Source organism: Diadema setosum, chromosome 7, assembly GCF_964275005.1.
Source record: "Diadema setosum chromosome 7, eeDiaSeto1, whole genome shotgun sequence".
Classification (NCBI taxonomy): domain Eukaryota; kingdom Metazoa; phylum Echinodermata; class Echinoidea; order Diadematoida; family Diadematidae; genus Diadema; species Diadema setosum.
In genome coordinates, this window is record NC_092691.1 from 28,504,393 (window position 1) to 28,526,028 (window position 21,636).

The following is a 21,636-nucleotide window of genomic DNA, read 5'->3' on the forward strand; positions in this document are numbered from 1 at the left end:
TTCTCCTCTGAGAACTGCACTCACATCTGTGAACAAATACAAAACAAAGACTGAGTACCAAGGTATCTAGTCAAAAAAAATATCATAACAGTAAACATAGACAAGACAATGTTTAGATGTCCACATCTGTCCACGCAACGAACCCTACAATAACCAGGAACTCCCAATTTGACTCTTTAGTGGACAGCGGAGGGGTAAGAAAGGGCAGGTACACAAGACAAAGAAACATGATCATATCTGTGCACGGTGACAGTATCAGCAAACACAGGGCTTCTCTCACTACACCAATAAAAACAAAAATGCACAACACACACTGATTACTGCCTACTATAACATTTTCTTTAATTACCAATTTTTTAAACTATATAGGTACAGGGGTTTAGATTGTTCAGGCTGGAAGAGGCTGACACGCATGGAATCAGAATGGGGAAGACCAAAGGTAATGGAAAGTGTGAAACCATTTAAACAAATCTAAGCCTAACCCCACTGGTTAGATGATCCCATGGCACAGAGGGAAGAAAAAAGGTATGACGACGGTACTACACAGAAAATGCAAAATAGAGAAAGAAAATAAAATTAGATATACATCTAGTATGAGACAATGGAGATGTTGGCAGTGGTTTTGGAGATTCAATACAAGCTAGAACACTTTCTGTTCAGTATCTGGCTGAACAAGTGAAAGTAGCAGCTTCTTGAAAGAAGAGGTACCCAGTCATCACTGACCTACAGGTTTTCTGTTGTACAGTGTGTATCAAAAAAAAAAGAGTAATCCAATTTTAGAGGGCTACTGTTTGAAAATTGTCAACTATGGAGAGCACATTGTGGGTTGTAAGGAAAGAGGAATTATTCTCCTTTCCATCGGTACCTAATTGTGTTGACAAATGTAATGCATGACTGAGCACATTTAACTTTTTGATACACACTGTATAATGCATGTGTGCATCATAACGATATCACACAATTTCAGAACTTTAAAATTATTCGTAGTATACAGTTCGTGTAGGACATACCTGTAGTGTATAATACATTTTTGCACATCCAATTCTATAGTGTGCCTGATTTCCCATGATTTCAAAATTCACAAGGTAAATGCAGCTTGGACATAATTAATGCACAAGTTTGTCATAGTTGTAAACAAAATTATCAGCATTATTGCGTGTGTGCGTCAACTGGTATTACAAAATTATACAATGGGCCATTTCGTGACATTGAAGCTTATAAGCAAAATCCAGAGGGAGAAAGGGTGGGGAGAAGGGGGGTAAGTTGATTGGTCCTGTGGACATGCTTAGTCCATGCAAAGGGCAGAAGTTTAGTATCCATCAACACGGGATATCATTTTTGAAGGCATGAAACCCTAAGCGGAGTAAAGAGTTCCGTGCTCATCCACATCTCCCTCCCCCACCTCTAACTCTTACCCCCCCTCCCCACCCCCACCCTTTGCCCCCCTGGGGAGAAGGGAGACAACGCCAGACATAATGTCACACCGTTTTTGCCTCTGCAAGCACCTCTTTCCTTCCACTCACATGTAGTATTGATTCACAATGTCTGGTGCTCGGGTAGACAAATTGCACGCATCAATTATTCACTCGGGCTCGTGGTCCACGGGGATACACCTGCTTCAGTCTGGTGCTCGGAAACTCGTCAACCTAGTTGATAGGTAACAGCTTATTCCCTTTCCGACCATCGCTTCATAGCTATCGGTGCTTCCCCGTTGTCTACACAGACACCTTTGACAACTCTGGTATACTCATTCTAAATATCTAATAAACCTTTCTATCTAGTCCTGACACATATCCCAGACATAGGTGAGAGTACATGTACCTACTCTACACTGACACACATACAATGTACAATGCATGGATACATGAAAGTCGTGTATGTATACATACACAAAGACAAAGCATATCAAACAATCTGTCATATCTATTTCATTTCCATAATTTCATTTGATTTTTTTTTTCCTGAAAAACTTCCAAAGATACAAAAAAGAAAAAAGTTGTACTGTGATAAGACTAGAAGGCATTGAAGACCACCAGATGTTGTGCTAGTGTATTTTGGGTTTTCTCGCTACGTAGCTCCTCACTGTATCTTTCAGATAGCTGAAGTTCTGGAAAGGAAGCACAACAATAAGAACAATGCATTGAGGAAAATTTTGATATTGTGGAAATTCAGCACAAAAAGACATGTGACATCACCAAATAAATGAATGAACTCCTTTGTCTTATCATTTATCATTATTATTTTTTTTTTTGGGGGGGGGGGGGTACTGACAGAACCAAAATAAAATTTAAAATTCTTGTAGTAAACATTTCCTCTGACCTCTCTATCTGAACTTGAATACCTCTTACATAGCTAGAGTACACGTGACAGCCATTCTAAATTGTGGAAAATGTTATGAATATTTTACATTGCAAAGATAATATCCTGCAAACTGATTACACACTGAGAGAAATTACAAACGTAATTACAGGTTGGAGATACAATATGTATATGAAGATACATAGTTGAGTTAGTCAAATCAATGATTTCAATTCAATTCAGTCAATCATTCCCGAGTCTTCCTTCCTGCTAAAGATATTAAAAGTTCACATTTTTATTGCCTGTGTGCAGAAGTAATGGATGAATTAATGTGCAGTCAAGCTACAGGGATCTGGGCTGAGTGCAGGAGAAGGGTTAATAAAGTCAACAATCTTTCCATTCAGGAAAGCAAGGATAGGTGTCAGGTAAGTCTTTGATTCTCAACTAACCTGGACAGCGAGGTATATGAGACCCAGGTAGCCAGCGATACCACCAGCCAGGAACAGATCAAACACAGCAGGCTTCACACTGAAGACAGAGGGATAAAGAACAATGTACTGTATACACCAAATATTTCACGAGGTTTATACTTCTGTGAAATTAAAAATTACGCAAAAATATTAAGTCTCATTCAGATATCAACGTGACATGCATGCACACATTTCTTGTCTCAGTACCACACTCCAAGATCCCACATCTAACCACTCGTGAGTCCCGATTCACAAAATATTTGTATAATATATGGTGTATACTGTAGTTCATAGGGGGTAGCAATGAATTACTTGTACAGATGGCTGAATGAGTATTTGACATTCCAAACTGATAGAGATAGTGATGATATCATTCATATGGTCATAAGAAGAGCACTCTGAAAAGGATGGGTTCATGGTCTACCAAAAGATGTCTCAGAGATTTGACAAACAACTCTAACACAGGGAGCGGCTGGGCCATGTCTACTGCAGGCAATACTGGCTTCTGAGAGCTTAGAAAGGCCTTTCAATGGCTAATAGGAGTTTTGCACCAATAAAATCTTGAGTGATTTGTTGTATGTCACTATAAAGCTATTCTACTAAGCACTCAACACACTCAACCTAAAATGAGCAAACCTACCTCATAGTGCACTTGTTCATTAAAAAAAATGTTTGATGAAAAAAACAACAACACTATTCTAAATCAAACACAATACTTACTGTTGCTTATAAATCTGCATAGAGGTAAGATTTCTTTTTTTTTAATTCATATTGTTTTTCTTTCTTCCATCTTTAATCATGGGAGTCACCCAGAGAGAGAGAGAGAGAGAGGAAAGAGATTTGACAATTTTGCCATTGGTCTTGTTGTAATAAAAGTGCTGAATGACCTCACTTTGGGTCAGTCTTCAGGACTATGGGTGCGGGTGCTCCTACTTGCGATGTTTCTAATGGGTCTCATTCACCCCAGTCCTGTCTAAACTAAGAACTTACCTGTAAGCATGCATTGTGAACTTCAAGCCATCGTAGAACACATACTCGGGTTCTCTGCACATGGAAACAAAGAAACAAACAAACACAAAATGTCAAAGGACATGAGTGCCTGATTTCATGAGGCATTGAACTATCAAGTATAAGATATAATGAAAAAAAAGCAAATGTCAAGTGTGAATATTTCCAAAAAAGAAAATAAAGCAAAGTTATACACACAGAATATGTGCAAACCACAGCTATGAAACCAGAGCTTGCACATGAAACTAGTATGACATATAGCATCTGGCCGATTGTTCAGATGCTCAATAGTGACTAACAACAGATGGGTCTTGAAAAATCTCATCACACCAATTGCAAGAAATACACATGGACGAAAAAAGGACATCAAACACCTGTTCATGGCTGGAACTAAACCCTGTTGCTTCAGCATATTGCTAGTAAAAGTGGTGCACAGCTAATTACTAACCTCTTGTCTGCTTTGATCGTTATCCTCTTGACGTCCTTCAGGTGCCTCGTGAGGGCGCTCTGCAACGTCTGGAGGAGAGGATGCTCCTTGGTCATGAGCTGCGAGGACCGCGGCTGTGAGGACAGGTAGTTCAGCCACGAGTTTATCGAGTCTGCGTTCACCTCCTGCCGGTAAAATACAAAGACATCAATGATGAGCGTTTATATATAAATAAATATGAAAAATATTTTACATGCCTGAATTTATCTTGCCATTCTTAGTTAACACCTCCAAGAAAAACCCAAATCCAAATCATGATAGAACTAAATCACAATGGTCAACTGAGAGGCACAGTAAATATACTCTCTATTAGCACTCACCTACTATATAGTTTTCCACAGACTGAAATTGTCAACACAAGGCGAGTACTGAGCATTGAATCATTATGCTTTTAGCCTATAAGCTATATGAGGCTTGCTCAACTGCCTAGACAATTAGCATGAATGACACTCTGTTCTGAAGTGCATTACAGATATTTAGACAAAACCTGTCACAAAACACAGAGAACCACCAGAGTGGAAAACTTGACTTCCATCTACCAAATACCCATTACAGCAACATGAACATTCAGATTAACATCATTTTTCCCCTCTCACTTCAAAGCTTCTTTGTATTCTATCATTTTGTAAAATCCAGATACAACACTCTGATCGACCACTGGTCTTAGGAATTTCTTATAACAAATTCCTAATTCCGCTGTGAATGTTGGGTTTCTCTGCTACTTACAAAGCCATCTACGAAGACTTGTGAACGTAGGTTTCTGTGCTACTTACATAGCCGTCTACGAAGACCTCGAAAGAGTTGTCGTCTGTGGAGTTCAGACGAAAGACATGTCTGGCTAGGGCCTCTGCCAAGATCTTCACATTCCTGGCAAGCTTGCTGGCATCCACCTTGGAGCTGAAGTTTGAACAAAGTGGTAAACGGTTACATTTGTCTTTACTCCACACTGAAATGAAAGTATCAGATCGGGGCATCCTCAACAACAGGAAAATAGAAATGAAATAAAATAACAAAATTGCATGTCTGCAAGAATATCTTGGGGTGGGGGTCATGTTCACCGGGGAAAACCAGTAAAAACCATATCAAGAACTGAAAGATTTAGATAGAATAACAAAATTGCATTTTTGCAAGGATATCTGAAGTGATAAGAATTTGACGTGTCAGAGATTCATGTCCAACCTGTCATCGGTGATGGTGGTGCGCGAACTACTGTCGTAGGTGGGAAGGTGGGACAGGGTCCCCGCCGGCAGCCGCTGCATGCTGAAGCGCTCGTGTTCCCACGCCAACCAGTCCTCCGCCAGGTTGATGCGTTTGTGGCTCATGCTGAACTTGACGGAAGGGAAGAGGGCGTTGGTGACAGATTGCAGCTCCTAGGATTGGGAGGAAGTTGGTAAAACAGAAAGCAAAGGGTAGTAATTAAATTCAATATAATAAGTGAAAGTGAAAGTGAGACCATTGAGCTGTACATCAAAATATTAGTCACTATGGCACTGGGTTTTATTTATTTTCAACACATCTATGCAGACAGACACTTTCTGCCATTTGTCCTTCAAAAACATTAGTTACCAGCCTTGCCAAAGATAGTTTTGTGGGGAAACTAACCATGAACAAATCTTCAAGCTGCTTTCCCTTTGGACTATGATAATTGATTCATTCAGAACAATTACCCTCTTCAATAAAATCATCCCCTAAAAAACAGATTAACTTCCAGGCTAAATTACCAGAGTTAATTGTCCTCATTAGTTATTTTGAGGCGATATTGTCTCATATGAAAAAGAAAGAAGAAACAAAGAATAGACACATAAAACTCAATCGCCACACAACCCAACCCCACTACCTCACAAATGGTGGTGGTTCCTGAATACCTGGAGAATTTGGTACGGTTCAGTCCCCTCCTTGGGTGGCTTGGACACATGGAGGTAGAGTTCGTCTCCAGCACCGATGGTGTCCAGACACAGCACATAAGACACATCGCTGAGTAGTGACGACTCTACAGGGGGTATAAAAATAGTAATGAGATGACAAGTTTGTCTCGTGCAATATAGGTAGCTATTGTCACTGTTCCTGAAAAAGGGGAAACGGCAGTAGGGAAAGAAATGGATTGAGTTGGCGATCGAGCCACATTGGCATTTTGTGTGTTGAAATTTGTTTTGAAACATGGAATGAATAGCTGAACTTCTACAAACTGCAAAATATTAGGCGATGTTTGCTTACAGTGCACTCCCAATATAACGAATGAAATTCTCATTACAACGAGGTAAAAATTCACATCCCCAAATTACCATGTAAACACTTTTATGTACTTTACTTAACATTTTATGTACTTCAAACTGACAAACTTTCAATATGACAAAAGAAAACTGCCGGTCCCAAGGACTTGGTTATGACGGAAGTCGCCTGTGTATGATGGAGTTTAACACATCACTGTGTTTGCCGTAATGTTGAGCCTCATATATCTGATGAGCAAACTCTTCATGCATCAAGTACATGGTACAGTAAAAATTGCAGTAAGAAAGGCACTTCGCTTTCCCTTTACCCACATACATATACTAGCGGTGCAAAGGTTCGAGAGGTCAGTTGAAAATGTGTGCATAACAGTACTAACTTTAACCTGGCTTAAACACACAAGACAAGGTTGTACCAATGGTACTTCTGGACAGGTCAATTAGCTTCACTACCGGTACTGCAATTATTGCTAGAGGTATGTTTCTTCAAAAACATAGATCAATCAACAAAGGGCTTTTTTCTGAAAGATGGAAAAAAGGGGGAAAAAAAAGCAAATGGCACACCTTAGTCTGTAAACACTAACATACCTTGGCTCTCCACATTGTCTTCTATCCATCGCTTGGTGCCTTGGTAGTTAAACTTTCCTCCACCAGACAGCAAAAACAGAATGTTGAACCTGGAATGTTACACACATTAAAAATCATGACCTGGGAATATGACATGCATCAATAATGGGCAGACCTTGCTGTAAGTACCACAGTGACAGGCATGATATTGAAACTGCATTGAGATGTGACAGAAAGATGAAATAACTGTCATTATTGATACACGGGATCACATACTGCTGAACCCATGGCAATTGAAGTGTGTATGGACTTTGTTCTTTAAATCTGTTTTGAGAGCATTTTCAAATACTGAGAGTAAGGCTGAGACAGGGCCTATCCTCAACATGTGCTTGCTCTCCAAGTGCCCTGCCTGTCCCAAGCCACTAAAAAAGGCTTTCTATAAAGAAACTGTTAAACATTGTGGTAGCCTCATTTAGAGAATTGTCAACCTTTGTTAACACTATTCTAACTGGGCTATTTGAGACCAAGTTTTTACTTGGGGGGGGGGGGGGTATCAAGGTATCAAGGTATCCATAAACATACACACCCTGCTCATATCCAGTCACTCATGAGGATTTATCTTACCATTACTGTCTGAAACAGCGTGACAAACATATTTACTAATGACTTTCACCAAGTCAAACAAATAATGCTGCCATCTTTTAGATCATAAGGAATGGGCTGTGAGAGCTTACTTTGCATGAGTTCTTGAACTGGTGTAGAGTTTGCTGAAGAGCCTTGCCAGTTCCAGCAGGGCAACCACACCACTCCCATTGGAGTCTGCCCCAAAGGACAAGTGCTGCAGATGAAAAAAATAATGTTACAGATAAACAAGCTACTCAAACTGTTTGTTTTGTATTACTTTGTTGAATCAATAATATAGAAAAACAACAGGTACGTGTCTTTTTCAAACACTCTCACTCTGCTGTTATTGCCAACAACTGCAGGTGAAGAAAGCTGAACAGCTCAAGTCGAGTGCTTCAGCATGGACTTTTCGAGACCTACAAATGTGATTATCTGGGAAACAATTTAAGCAGTGCACCACAATGCAGCACTTAATAACTCAGCTGGTCACTGTCATCAATAGAATATCTAGAATTGTCCACTGGGTGTCAGTGTAAAATGCATGAAGTATAAGCTTCTTCAAAAAGAACTCTACTGATTGCAGGGCTGCCAACGGTGACACACCAAAGTCAAGGAGATTCTACATAGCAACCAGAAGGATGCATTTGTGATACATACTCAATGGGCACAAACAATATTCCTGAATCAGTGAGGTTTGGGTGTTCTCTTATCCAGACATGAGGAGATATTGAAGTTCTCCGGAAGCCTTCTGCAGAACCAAGAAAACTTGGCAGCTCTGCTGATTGACTGCGATTTTCGCTAATAAATGCTGGTAGCAAAACTGGGTAATATAATTATATATCGTCAGCTAAGAACGAGAAGGGTGCTATCTAAGATTTGAGCATAAATGATAACAAAACAATAAATTTTCATGAAATAAAAAGTTGATTTTTAAAATCAAAGTGGGTAGATTTATAAGCATTGTTTCAAATATCGGGTAAAGACAGCCATTTTAATACACGATAACTTTCCTTGATAATGGGACAGTGTTGAGGAGTCGTCTGTTCTTTTCTAAACAACATTGTGGTGAAAGAATAATATCATCATTTAATCATGGTCTTCTTCAAAAATTTATAACAAACAGACAAACAATATGTAATGCATGAAAGCAAGAAGAAGCTCAATTTATCAACGCGAAACTTACTGGGGCAATTCCAAAGGCATCATAGTGAGCAACCACGGCTAGTGTGGGCAGCTGGTCCTCAACACCCTTCCCGGTCAGCTGGCCCTGATAGAGATGAAGAGAGGGTAAACACAGATATTCTACAGTCATAAGAAAAGACAACATTCACACTGCAAATGCGAGCCTAGAATCAAGCAAAATGATACATCATAACTCTTGCTGACCGTGACTAGCCAAACAAGCTTTGAGAAATGTGCCTTGGGAGAAACATGACTCAAGTCTCTTTTCAGGTGTGAAAAATGTATAGCTTAGCATGAAATATACTTCTGAACACACGAGTCCTTGTAAAGGTGCAAACCCACTCCAAGGAGAAGGGAGATAGTTACCTGGAAGCTGATGATGCTGCCATCTTTGACTGCCTTTGCCTGCGTGCCAGAAATAACCATCTGGAACCCATTTGCATAGACAGCACTCAACAGAGCTGTTTGGGAAAGTAGATACAAAAGAGCCTTCGAATTCATGGGGAACTGTAAACAAGAGATGTATTAAAATTGTATTGCATATAAAATGAGGTAAAAATTTGATCTTTTTTTTTATTCAAAGGAACAAATAAACTACTGCCACAAAGAAAATGAACTTTTGAGAACACATCCTTCCAGAGTAAGACTATTCTGCAAGATAATTGCATCTACATTACGGCCAGGTATGAAAGGTTTGGACTTCCTATGAACAGCTCAGCTAGGATCACCTTGGCCACAATAAACTCAACTCTATTTGCTGCAATCACAATTTCGATGCATTCCTGCTTTTTATGGGAAGGGGAGTCATTTGCTTCCAACTAATAAGGCAAAAAAACCCAACAACAATTATTTCATCCACACCCTTTTCAAGTAGTCTTTGGGGGAAAAAGATCTTCTTTTTGTCATTTCTCCTATATTATTACTCATAATATTTTGTGCTGTTAATTACTTTTTTTTTCTTTTTAGTTACAAAATGAAGTTACAGTTAGTATAGACAAGAGGAGGTACCCTGAGCCCCAGATGCTGCTTGGTCCCCGCTGACCGCCTCCTGGATGTCTCTGTGAATGGACAGCAGCTCCTCATCCTCCTGGGCAAAGTACACTGGCATGACTGTTTCACCTTCCAGCATCAACGCCTCCAGCTCCATCCATTGCTGAAAGAAGTTAAACATGCATTATGTACTATTAGCTCAACCCATTTCTTGTATGTGTGTGTTGGATCCCCCAAAAAGGGAGGTAAGCTAAATTCCTGGTACAGTGTATAAATGCCGGAGTGGATGGGTGGAATGGTATGTCACATTCTCGGAAAATCTACCAATACTTTACAATAAAAAAAATATGTAATTGTGTTTTGCAACACATTTCTATCATCACGTATGATGGAGGCAATAATATTAACAACAATATACACATGCAGAAATAACAATGCATCATACAATATATGACACGTAAAAAATGATGCTAATGAAAAGTCATTCACGTTCACATCAGGAGAAACATTTCCAACTACTGTAAAAGTGGATATTTTTGCTCGACTAATTTTTCGCGCTTGGCGCGGTAAGAGGAGTTTCATGTGTTTTTAATTCCACGGAATCAAGGCAGTAAGTATGAGAGCATATGACAAGCAAAAATATTCGCGTGCTTTTATTTTCGCACTAGATCTAGTTTCTGGTTGCACGAAATTCGCGAAAATTTCCACACTGCGAAAATTTCCACTTTTACAGTGTCTGAAATCAAGTTGGTGTCGACACTGAACACAAGGTATGCTATATAGGGGCTTGATCAAGGCTTGGAAGCAAACCCACAAGTAGTGGAATATGCTATCCAGAACCATAGTGAGGGAATGACAAATAAGTATCATCCCAAAATCAGTAAAGAAAATTATGCAAATTTGTCAATTTGATGGAAAAACATTTGCTTCAATTTTCTTTGACACGTTGCCAATTTAAGGATCCAATATAAATTCAGCTATTTAGACGATTTTGATAATTTTTCAACGGAAATAAAAATCAAGAACCCATTTTTAGCTGCTTAATCAAGAATCAAAGAAGAGCAAAAGGGGCGGTAGAAAGGTTGCTTCCGATTCCACTCACGTTGACAACCTCCTTTGGAGCAGACGACAACACTTCGGGGAGCAGAATGACAAGAGATCCTGCCCCCTGTTCTATGAGCTCCCTGTAGCGTTCCGCTGTCACCTCAGAGAGCCTGGCCAGGATACACCTCCTGGTAACCATCTTGGCAGAGATGGGACGTGCCTCCAGGTTGACCAAGGTGTTGCGACAGCCTGGAAATAGATGGAAATGACCAAATTAACAAACCATAAAGGAAAGCAGAGAAGTTAAATTCACAAGTATGTACATCCAGTACATGTACAACTTACAAGTGCTACTAACAATGCCACAATTTTGACATTTTTGAAATTGTAGTCTCACAAAAAGGAATTGTATGAATAAGATGTGATGGCAAAATGCAACGTATGTAAAACATGTACCGTACATTACGGTACATCTTTTTCTTTAATCCACATCCTTTTTAATAACAATGGATGTTTTACCTTGTGTGTGTTGTTTGTTTTTTTTTTCTATATTTCACAGGATTTCAGTTTCACTAAACCTGGTGGTACAGTGTATGTTGTAGATCTGGTTAAAAATATATTAAAGGGGAATTCCAGACAATTTTCATAATTTCACATTATGTAGTAAACAAATCAAGAGCCTGATGTACAGATCTGTGGAATTCGTTGTGGTCCTTGATTGGAAAAACAATACTCTGAAAAAAAAAAATGACACTGAACAAGGATGATGATGTTGGAGGCTCACATATTTCAGAAATGTAGCAATATAACTCCATTACAATATGGCTTTCTTAAAATGTGTAAAAATATATGCATGCTTTTTTCTTTTGTTCTGCTTCCTTGAGCCCCAACTCATGCATGCCTATGGTGAGGCTACCATACATATAAGTCATCATCCTTAATTGTGAATTGTTATAAATTTTGAAAACATTCCTCATCCCAATCACTATAAATTCTGAAACTCTGTATCCACTATCCAGTATGCAATAATAAATGTATAGTTATTCAAATGTAAGAGTCTGAAAATCATCCCAAGGTCTCCTTTAAACAAACTAAAACAGGGGCTGACTGTATATAATTCCATCCAAAATGGGGAAAAATTAAAATAGTGCCGCATGAAAAGTGCAGTGATCTGATGCTTAAAGGTCCAGTCTACCTTTGGGAGCAGTGATTTAAAAATTTTTCAAGATATCACATTTGCCGCATATGTGTACAAGTAGGTCTGTTGTATCACAAAACATCCTACCATATAAAATTTTCGCAATAAAGCCTAAAATATAGGGAGATATCAGCATTTTTCTTCATAAACAATAACTGTAGACGGTTTAGTCTAGAAACATTTGTATTATAACTATTGTTCACATTTTGTGCATTTAACAATACTTAACATCAATAATACGGCTTCAAATTTTTACAGTGGTTGGTTCTATCCCTAACTCACAATTTAGAACTATCTTAAAGCACTAATGCTAGGTTTTTGTTTCATCTGCAAATGGTAAATTAGAGTAAAATATCCCGTTTGCGGCAGTTTAAGCATTGTTAAAGTTCCTATTTGAAGGGAATAAATGTTCGTAAAATTCGTTTGTAGATGAAATATATGTTGGTAATTGACCAATAATGCAAAAAGTTTGGCTCAAATCCCCGCAAGCATCTAGATATCCGCTATTTGAAAGTCCCAAACATCCCCCTCCCTCCCCCTCGAAAACCAGCCACAGTACGGGACTCCAAAAGTTGTGACGTCACGCCAGGGTAGTTAGAGCCACGGGCCCCGGATGCTCTGTAGAAAAGCATTTGGCATCGGGAAAGAATTTCTGTCAATTTTTTTTCAAAGTCTGAAATCTCTGCTATTTATACTTTTGACACCAACTCTTTACTGTTTGTCTACACTTAATAGTATTATCATGAACTGCTTCTTCTCAAACAATTATTTTGTATTACTATGATCTGCAACAAGCCCAAATTTCACACAATTATCACAATTTTCTCCTCATAGTTTTGGTGCGAAAGTAGATCCGGTCGGCCGTCGGTCGGTACGACCTATCACCTCGCAGCTCGTATCGTATGCATTGTACGTACGTACGTGCGGTTCACATTTGTATCATCGTAACTTTTTCATAGCGGTTCGTTTCGAAATTTCGCGTCGATCAATTTTGAGCTTTCACTCCTTCCGAAAATGGCCGAGAACAGTGAGTTAGATCAGAGTGATCTTTTTATGGACTTTGAGGAGTACGTTAGTGAAGAGGAAGGAAGCGACAAAAGCAGAGAAGGGGACGAGAATACAGACGAGGACGATGGAAGTTGGGAAGATGTAAGCTGGGGAGAGGACGATGGAGAAGTGGGAGAGCAAGGTGCTGTCGACGTCAATCCAGCCGGGGAAGCAGCGGCAGGGCCACGGGTGCCGCAACCCTATTGTCATGAGCCGCTGCCTTTCGATGGAGATGGAATGGCAAACGACGGGGATGCTCCTCGTCTCGATTTTGATCCAGAACGGGTTTTGGTAATCATGTAGAAATGCACACCATGCACACCTACCATTTCCTTGCTTAATTTGTCAATGAAAACTTCTTGTGGCTATCAGAAATGTCAAGATGGACCATATCTGACGGTTTCATGAAATTTCATAGCCAATTACAGAAGAAAAGTAGCTAATTTTGACTCAAAAGTACGCCGATTGACGGCTGTGTCAGCGTAGCATGATGAATGATCGATTATGTGGAAGAGCGATAAACGATGATAATCGATCGTTGTAGTCTGTGATACAGCCGCTTGTTTGGTGTTTAACCACAAAAATTACGTCGGCTTGACAGTAAAAAGTGGAAGAAAGAAAGTGATCTTGATGCGTCTGTTTTTTATCAGTTTTAGTTAATTTTCTCCTGTGTGTGCATATGACTGTATATCTATCACCATTTTTTGCTGACTAAATGATGGAAGGATAATATGTGTACAAAACAGTAAAAGATATATGAAAAAAAAGAAAATGATATCCATCATTAATATTGCACAATAAAATGGACCTTTACTACAAAACAAAAGCAAATATTGGGGTTGCAGTTCTTGTATACATAATTAAAAAATGAAATGGAAAAATTAATACTATCATGAAAACAATTATTTTTACAATGTACTATAATTCGAACTTATAGATTAAAAACATATCGCCATGTCAATTTCAATATTCTGTTTCCACAGCGCCATGAGTATCTTTTTAGGTGAAATGAGCACTTTATAACTAAGAAGTCCACTATATTACTACATGATTGTACACTTTTTCTAACACTATTCTCATTAATTTATTATTATTAGGCCTATATGTAGACTACTAGAAACAAATCCCCTTTGAATTCAACTTCCTTCTCATCTTCTTTTCTCTCTCTTACTCTCTCTCTCCCTCCTTCTAATAGCCTTACCTTTTTCTTCCACTTTTCCTTCAACTTCATTCTATTCCCTTCAACACTATTCAAATTATAAAATTATCAACTTTTGCCAAGATGAAATCAATACTTGCCACAATCTTTAAAGAAAGGACGTCCAAATCCTGATATGAATAATCTGTATCAATAATTTGAATAGTATTAGTAATAGTGATAAGATCGTGAAGATTGTGGCAATGGAAACAATGAGAAAAAAAAATACGAAAAATAAAGTAGGCCCTACACATATTGCACGAATCGCGTTCGATATTGTGAATAGAATCTAGTTAACGGCTAATTAGAGACTACCAGAATCGATTATAATCGTTGACATCGTTCTCTGTGAAATCAATACACTACTTACTACGTCGGAGATTATGTTCGCAACAACCGTACTTTTCAGCTCCGATTTCTCATTTTTCTTCCCTTTTGGCTTTCTAATTCCATGAAAATCTCGGATATGGTTCAATTTAGCATCTCCAATAGCTGCACAAAATTTGATAGACAAACGGCGAAGCGAACGGTAGGTGTGCATTTTGTACATGATTACCCGGCTTTTGAATAACAATTGGTAAGTTCGAAACATGTCTTGAGCTGCAGGCGTCTCGGAGTTAGTGCAGTTTTCACTGCGGGCGATGTGAGGAAACTACTAACTCCTAAAGCCTCTAGTCTAGAGACTAGACTATTTTCTAACTAACAATTCAGCTCATTTTTTGTCCAGATTTAGCTTTTCATCAAACAGTCTTAATGTACGGGCCTACGGCGCGGCCCTAAGGCTAAACGGTCAGCCCCTGACCACAGACACTAGACAGATAGGAGTCCCTGTAAAAAGGCTGTAGGCCCTATGCTATTTATTACTGATTCAGTTTGGATCAGTAAATAAGACAGTGTTAGCTTGTTACTTGTTAGATCTAAAGTCTTAATAAATTAAAGACTTTAAAACCTGTGTCCCCATCTGTAAAAATTATTGAGGAATATGTCAAACTTACCAATGTTATGGTATAAAAAACTATAAATAAACTGATTTCCCATCATTACAGACACTGCTACGTAGTACAATGTACAGGCATGTTTACGCTACTAGTACTGTGCAAAGAGACGATTGATTGCTGTGTACTGTAGCATGCAGTGTGCACCGCGCGCTTCCCGCACCGATGCTACATTCCCCCGTGACTACGGTACTACAGTCACAGCTGTACTACATATTTGAGTGCTTGTACTCGCAGTTGAGCCGCTCGCTACGTCGCTTGTCGTACACTGGCATAGCAAGCTATGTAGCAGAGGCTTTGGATGAAAGCAGTGAATGTGTACTACAGTAAAGTAACCTGCTGCGGAGCGCGAATTTAAGAACCCGCGAATACGTTTTCGAGCCGCTCAGCGCGAAAAATTAATCGCGCGAAAATATTGACGTTTACAGTAGGTCATTTTGCCGTTTTGCTTCTAGCCTATAGCTAGCTAGAGCGAGTCGCCGTGCATGGCCGTGGCCGCCTGAGCAGCGGAGCCTCGGCCGAGGGCTCCCCTCTCGTACCGTCCGCACCGTACCGCGCGCTGGCACGTACAGAGTCGCATCACTCGCGGATTAATCTTTTACGCGGGACGTTATTTTTCCAACCAAAATAAAACTAAAAAAGTCCTCTCAAAATTCTAAATTTTCTGAATATTATGTGATGTATCAAAAAATCGTTCACTAGAACATTTTTTTCTAATAATTCTTAAACAAATTAGAACATAAAATCCATCATAAGAGAGCGATATGACGCAATTTTAAAGCTTTGACAGCACTGCATTTGCGTGGACATAAGAGGGAATACCCTTACGTGACATCATAATCTAGGGGTCTTGACTCAACGGGGAATAAGGCTTCGATATTTTGACGAAATTTGAACGCATATTCCTCAAAAACCAACCTTTTTAGGGGTTTGAAAGATGTGAGATAGGAAAGTATGGTTAATAAGCCTTTCAAAAACACAAACAGTCCAGTTTTTGGCGATCGGCTTCTTATGTGAACTTTAAGGGTTTTTCCAACTTGTAAACAAATCAGGCAAATTATTTTCAACCATTTCATATATCATAGACAAGATTATTAATTAACGCAATTGTTTTCATAAAAGAAATTTACCATTGACCAACGCAGTTTTCATGATTTACCAGGGCAAAACCCGGCACAATTTTCGCCGATAAGGGCGATATGCGACGTAGTATTTCTGCTCGCGGCACGATGTACAATCCCTATGCAATACGCGCGTGCTCCGCGATCTGTAGCTGAACACCTTCACATGTCTCGCGAACATTGTGTAAGCGCCAATTCCCATTGCGAAAGCACGTGAAAATAGCGGGCGCACATGCATTGGCCGCAAACAAGATCGCAAATCTGGCGGTGTTGTTGATGTCTTTCTCGTGTTTTTCTCATTTTTTTTTTATGGCAACATCCATTTTCCGAAAAAAATGGCGGCCCACATCGGCTCGCGAAAGTTCTATTTTACGTGAGGATATGTTTTCAAAATCTATGAACATCGAGAAAACGACAAAAAAATCCAGTTTCTTGGACCATTGTTTCTTAACTGTAATGTTAAGAAGTACCGACAATTTCATTTTGGATGCGATATGTTGTCATTTAGGTGAGAAAATTTCACTTTCGTCAGAGATCGTGCCCATTTTATCGGTTGGTTTTTGTTGATTGCTAGTGTGTTAGTATATGTGTAGTGTGCATGTAACAGTGCAGTGCTGTGTTTAGCAGTATATTACCGTGTATGCTGTGCCTGCCGCGAACGGCTGCAAGGCCGCATACTGCCGTAGTTACTCTAGGGTAACATCCCCAGTATTCGGTCACTTAAGCTTTTTTGCAATATTTTTCAAACTAAAATAATACATACATACATCATACCTACAGCAATGTATGTGAAATATATCAAATTTCTTTAATCTCAACTTTCATTTCGTTAAATATCTCACAGAATTGCACAAAATCGCGAAATATTTCACCTTGAAAATTCCCCAGTATACGGTCATCGGCTCCAGTATTCGGTCACGCGATGTGCGCGTTCAAAGTCAATGCGTATTCAAGGCAGCTGAAAAACGCGCGCACGCGCTACCTTGTTGGCGCAAAATTGCATCGGGGAAGTTGCGGCGACCGTTGGTGACCGAATACTGGGGCCTCGGCACTTGCATTCAACCCTTGTACATTGGGACACTGTATCGGCACGTACGGACATTTTGTTTTTCTTTTGCGTTTTTGAGGATACCATTACACTCCAAGCTTGCGATAAGCGAAAAATCCCGCGAGAGAACGGCGTATTTCTCGATTTTTAACGCTTTTTCGGCGACCCGTACTCTTAAAACTGGGCCTTATCCGCGCGCACTTTTGGAAAGTAGCGCCGATTCTGCACTTTTGACGGTAAAATTTGGGATTTTGGATGGATTTTTGGAGGGGCCTAAGGGAGTTTCCTGTTGTGAATAAGTGTGCAAGTATGTGAATTAGTGTGATTTGCGTGTGTTGTGACAGTTGAACTTACTGGCTGGTGACTAGTGATAAGTGACCGAATACCGGTGCCTGACCGAATACTGGTGCCCTTACCCTATGCCTTTATGGTCTGAATGCCTGGCGCTAATGCACACCCAATTAATCACATGAATTTCAACCAAATCGGTTGTCCCAAAGAGTCAATATCAATGTTGGCTTTCATGCAACCGCTAACACACTCACTCTTTGCGAGAGATCACTGCCTGCTAAGTCATCTACTGTACTAATCTAATATTATAATTTCATTCAACTTGCATAAATCATTCGTACATTGATTTGTTACTTGAAAGATTCACATCAGACGGTTAACTTCAGATTCAGATTGTGCAGGCAGCATACGTACTTACAATTGTACATACACTCCAGCGATCGCTCGGAAAGAACTACAATAAAAACTAAAGAAGCACTCCGAGAGCGCAGACCTCCGCCAAGCATTCAGCTCATTTCCACGACTGATCTTGTTCTTCCACAGAGATCAGTGATTTCCACCCATACGTACTCATTGTGTGCTGAAAGCTGCCCGATTTCCTAAGATAGAAGCCTTTGTTACCTTACATCAAACCCTCAGCAGCACGACGCGCCTCGCCCTAGCAGAAACTAGAGCACGCACTAAAGTGCGCACATACAAATCTAAAATGGCAGCCATCTAAAATACGCGCAGCCTGAACTCCTAAGTTCATTGACCCTACCTGCCAAAACATCAAAAATTCTTCATAAATTCCCAAAAAAAATCTCGGATCACTACCAAAAGTTAATCGTTTGTTTTACTTGTGTCATTCTCAACCTTTCCTGCAAGTTTCATCCCAATCCTTTAACTAAATTTACTTTTTGACTTATTTTGCACACGGACAAACTAACAAACACACAAACCAACACTTCGTAGGCCCTAACGAAGACATAACCGCCTCCCTTGGCGGAGGTAAAAACTAACTAGACATAGGGCCTATTCTGAGCAACTAGAAAGTGTTTACAGTACAGTTCAGTTTGAATGCAAAAATTGTAATATTAAGACAATAACCATGATAACCAACCGTTAGACTCTAATGTTACGCTGCATTTTTTTTTTTTTTTGATCCCACATGACTAGCCACAGTCCACACCAAGCTAGCTAGCTGGTGAACTAGATAACGTTATAGACTATAGATAGTATAAGGTTAGAATGAATGGGAGGTAATTATCTGGCTCGTTCTGTTCAACATACCATACTGCGAGCCGTGGAGGTCGAACTGTTGCATGCGATACGCCGTGAAATCATGTGCCCCGTTGACCGGAGAAATGGCGATTAAAATCGGCACCAGTAGAAGACATGTCCACGGAAAATGGCCCCTCACTACTTCCACGACTTCCTCTGCCTCTGCAAACCACATCGTGTAGCTCTTCAGGCTTACAATGGCAGAATTTTAAGCTGCAAAGCTGGACTGGTGCCCTACGAAAGACAATCAAGAAACGGCTACACACAAAACATGTGTACTACACAATCATAGTCCAGCCACATGCGCTGCACTATCTCCTCATATCTCCATATCCCACTCACAGACTACACACAGCTACAATCACTACACACATACCACAAAGTCCAGCAGCCGCACGTTCCGGAAGTGAATGTTGTCAAGCCCAAGGAGGGCAGAGCATTTCCGTCTGACCTCTTGACTTCCTCTCCTCGCCTCGCTGTACTATCTTCGTGTCGAGCCCAGAAACTTTTCTCCAAGACTCGTAGTATTAAACTTTTCTCTAAGACAACGTGGTGATTGAGTGAATGCAGCAATATTATAACACAGTTCATTCCATTTCATTTCATTTTATTTATTAAGTTTCCACTAAATTACAATTACATTACCGATGTTTGAGGAAATCTCACAATCCGTTCAAAAGTTATATGAATTATTTTTTATTATGAATTTGTAAAGTTTGTGTACTACCATAGCTGGATGAAAAGACTACGTCCACGGCAGAACAACGATGTGAAGAAAATATAAAGGAATAACAAAAAATCTATTGTAATGAAAGAGCAATCGATACCTCTTTCAGAAAGCAGAGGAGTAACTTTGCCTATCATATGTCATTGACTACGTTACACAAAGTCAAAGTTTTTTATGTATATATAAACAATGAAATTTTGTGGAAATTGTATATTTCTTGTATTTTTGTATTTCTTATATTGTTGTTATGCACTGACGTCACGAACTGTTGAATTCTTCTCATTCAGCAATGGTGGCACCAATTGGCTTTAAAAGTAAATTATACTCGGAATGATAATGATACAACTCATTTAGTGTGCCATAGCCCGACCAGACGCCGACTTTTAGTAAAGGCCTATACAGCGACAGGGCTGAATATTATTGTGTCTTAGTACTTCACTAACTTTTGAACGAATTGTCAGATTTTCCTCAAACTTCACTGATGTGTTCTACTAAATATCCCTGCACTCACCGGCCCTCATGAAATTGATTTCTTTCTTTTTTCAGTAATATTATAAAAATGGCATATCACAATAATATGATATACGGCGCATCAATAACTCCAAAATGGCGCCACACACCCGCCAACTGGTATCAACAGGGGTGTCACAAGACCTAAATAGCGCTATATTGTCGGGTCCCAGTTATACCTAACCCTTCGTTGTTTGATATTTCTTATAACTATGGTCGAAAAATAACAGCACTTTCCTGAAATACAATAAGGAATTAAGTTCAGCAGAATGAGATGTCAGATTTAATTGAATTTAATCCACCACTTGTATAGTTTTGTGCTCTTCTTATTATTCGTTTACTTTCGAGCTGTATTGGGATGTCGAAAACCTAGATCACGTGATAAAAGACCCCTAGATGCAGATAAAAGAAAATACCCTTCCCCATTTTCGCTTTTGATTTTTTTTTTTTTTTTTTTTTTTTTTAGAGGGGGGATCATTCATTGATGATACCGTATGTCTAGGAAACAGACCCATTGTACTTCTTTTCTTTTTCTTTTTCTTTTCTTTTTCTTTTTCTCATTTGACGCCGGTGCCGCTCTTATAAGCCAGTCAAAAAAGAAGACAGGATGATAATAAGTTTCATCAAAATCGGACGTTATAAGAAATCTTCTAAATCTTCTAATTATTCTATCACACGGCATTGTGATGATGTCATTATCGTCATCTCTCTCCCCCTTTTTTAACACATTTGCATAGAGATACTCGACACTTTGATCGTAGATATAGCAAATTGAACTTCTTTTCCATCGTTGCTATAGGTTTACAAAACTGCAATAATTTAATGAGAATAATATGTTTACGACTTAAATATGCAATAAATATAACCATGCAGTATACCTTGCAGTATATATCTCAGATCTGTCTATCCATCTGTATCTGCAGTCTGTCGGTATAGCGCGTCTGCCTCACGATCACGCGGCCCGGGTTCGAACCCGAGTCTGGACTGAGCAATGTTGTGTGTAAGCATACCGTCCCCTCTAGCAAGAGGCATAACACTCTGTCCCTCGGATAGGACATAAAATGGAGGTCCCGTGTATGAGATAGTCACAGCTCATGCACGTAAAAGATCCCGCTTCATTCATTCATCGCAAAGAGCAGGGTGTCTAACCCGGTGAATTGGTCCCACCCCACATCCAACTGGACCCCATGGAAGACCAGCTGAATATGGGCTATCCAGCCATCTTCACAGATGGAAAATGAACAACAACAACAATACTATCTATCTGTATCTATCAATCTATCTATTTTGATCTATCTCTCTCTCTCTCTTAGCTCTCTCTCTCTCTCTCTATCTATCTATCT

At 39.5% G+C, this 21,636-nt stretch overlaps 1 protein-coding gene across 1 annotated transcript; it reads right to left on the minus strand.

Moving 5' to 3' along the window:
- Positions 1-1,453: 1,453 nt before the first annotated feature.
- Positions 1,454-19,324, minus strand: LOC140230538 (BOS complex subunit NCLN-like). The gene is made up of 14 exons (XM_072310682.1): positions 19,066-19,324; positions 10,954-11,144; positions 9,870-10,014; positions 9,228-9,322; positions 8,863-8,946; positions 7,790-7,893; positions 7,077-7,165; positions 6,129-6,253; positions 5,443-5,633; positions 5,037-5,160; positions 4,225-4,388; positions 3,759-3,812; positions 2,748-2,826; positions 1,454-2,107 (listed from the first exon to the last, which is right to left on the minus strand). The coding sequence occupies exons 1-14, from the start codon at positions 19,229-19,231 to the stop codon at positions 2,045-2,047; spliced, it is 1,674 nt and encodes a 557-aa protein (XP_072166783.1). The 5' UTR covers positions 19,232-19,324; the 3' UTR covers positions 1,454-2,044.
- Positions 19,325-21,636: the final 2,312 nt, after the last annotated feature.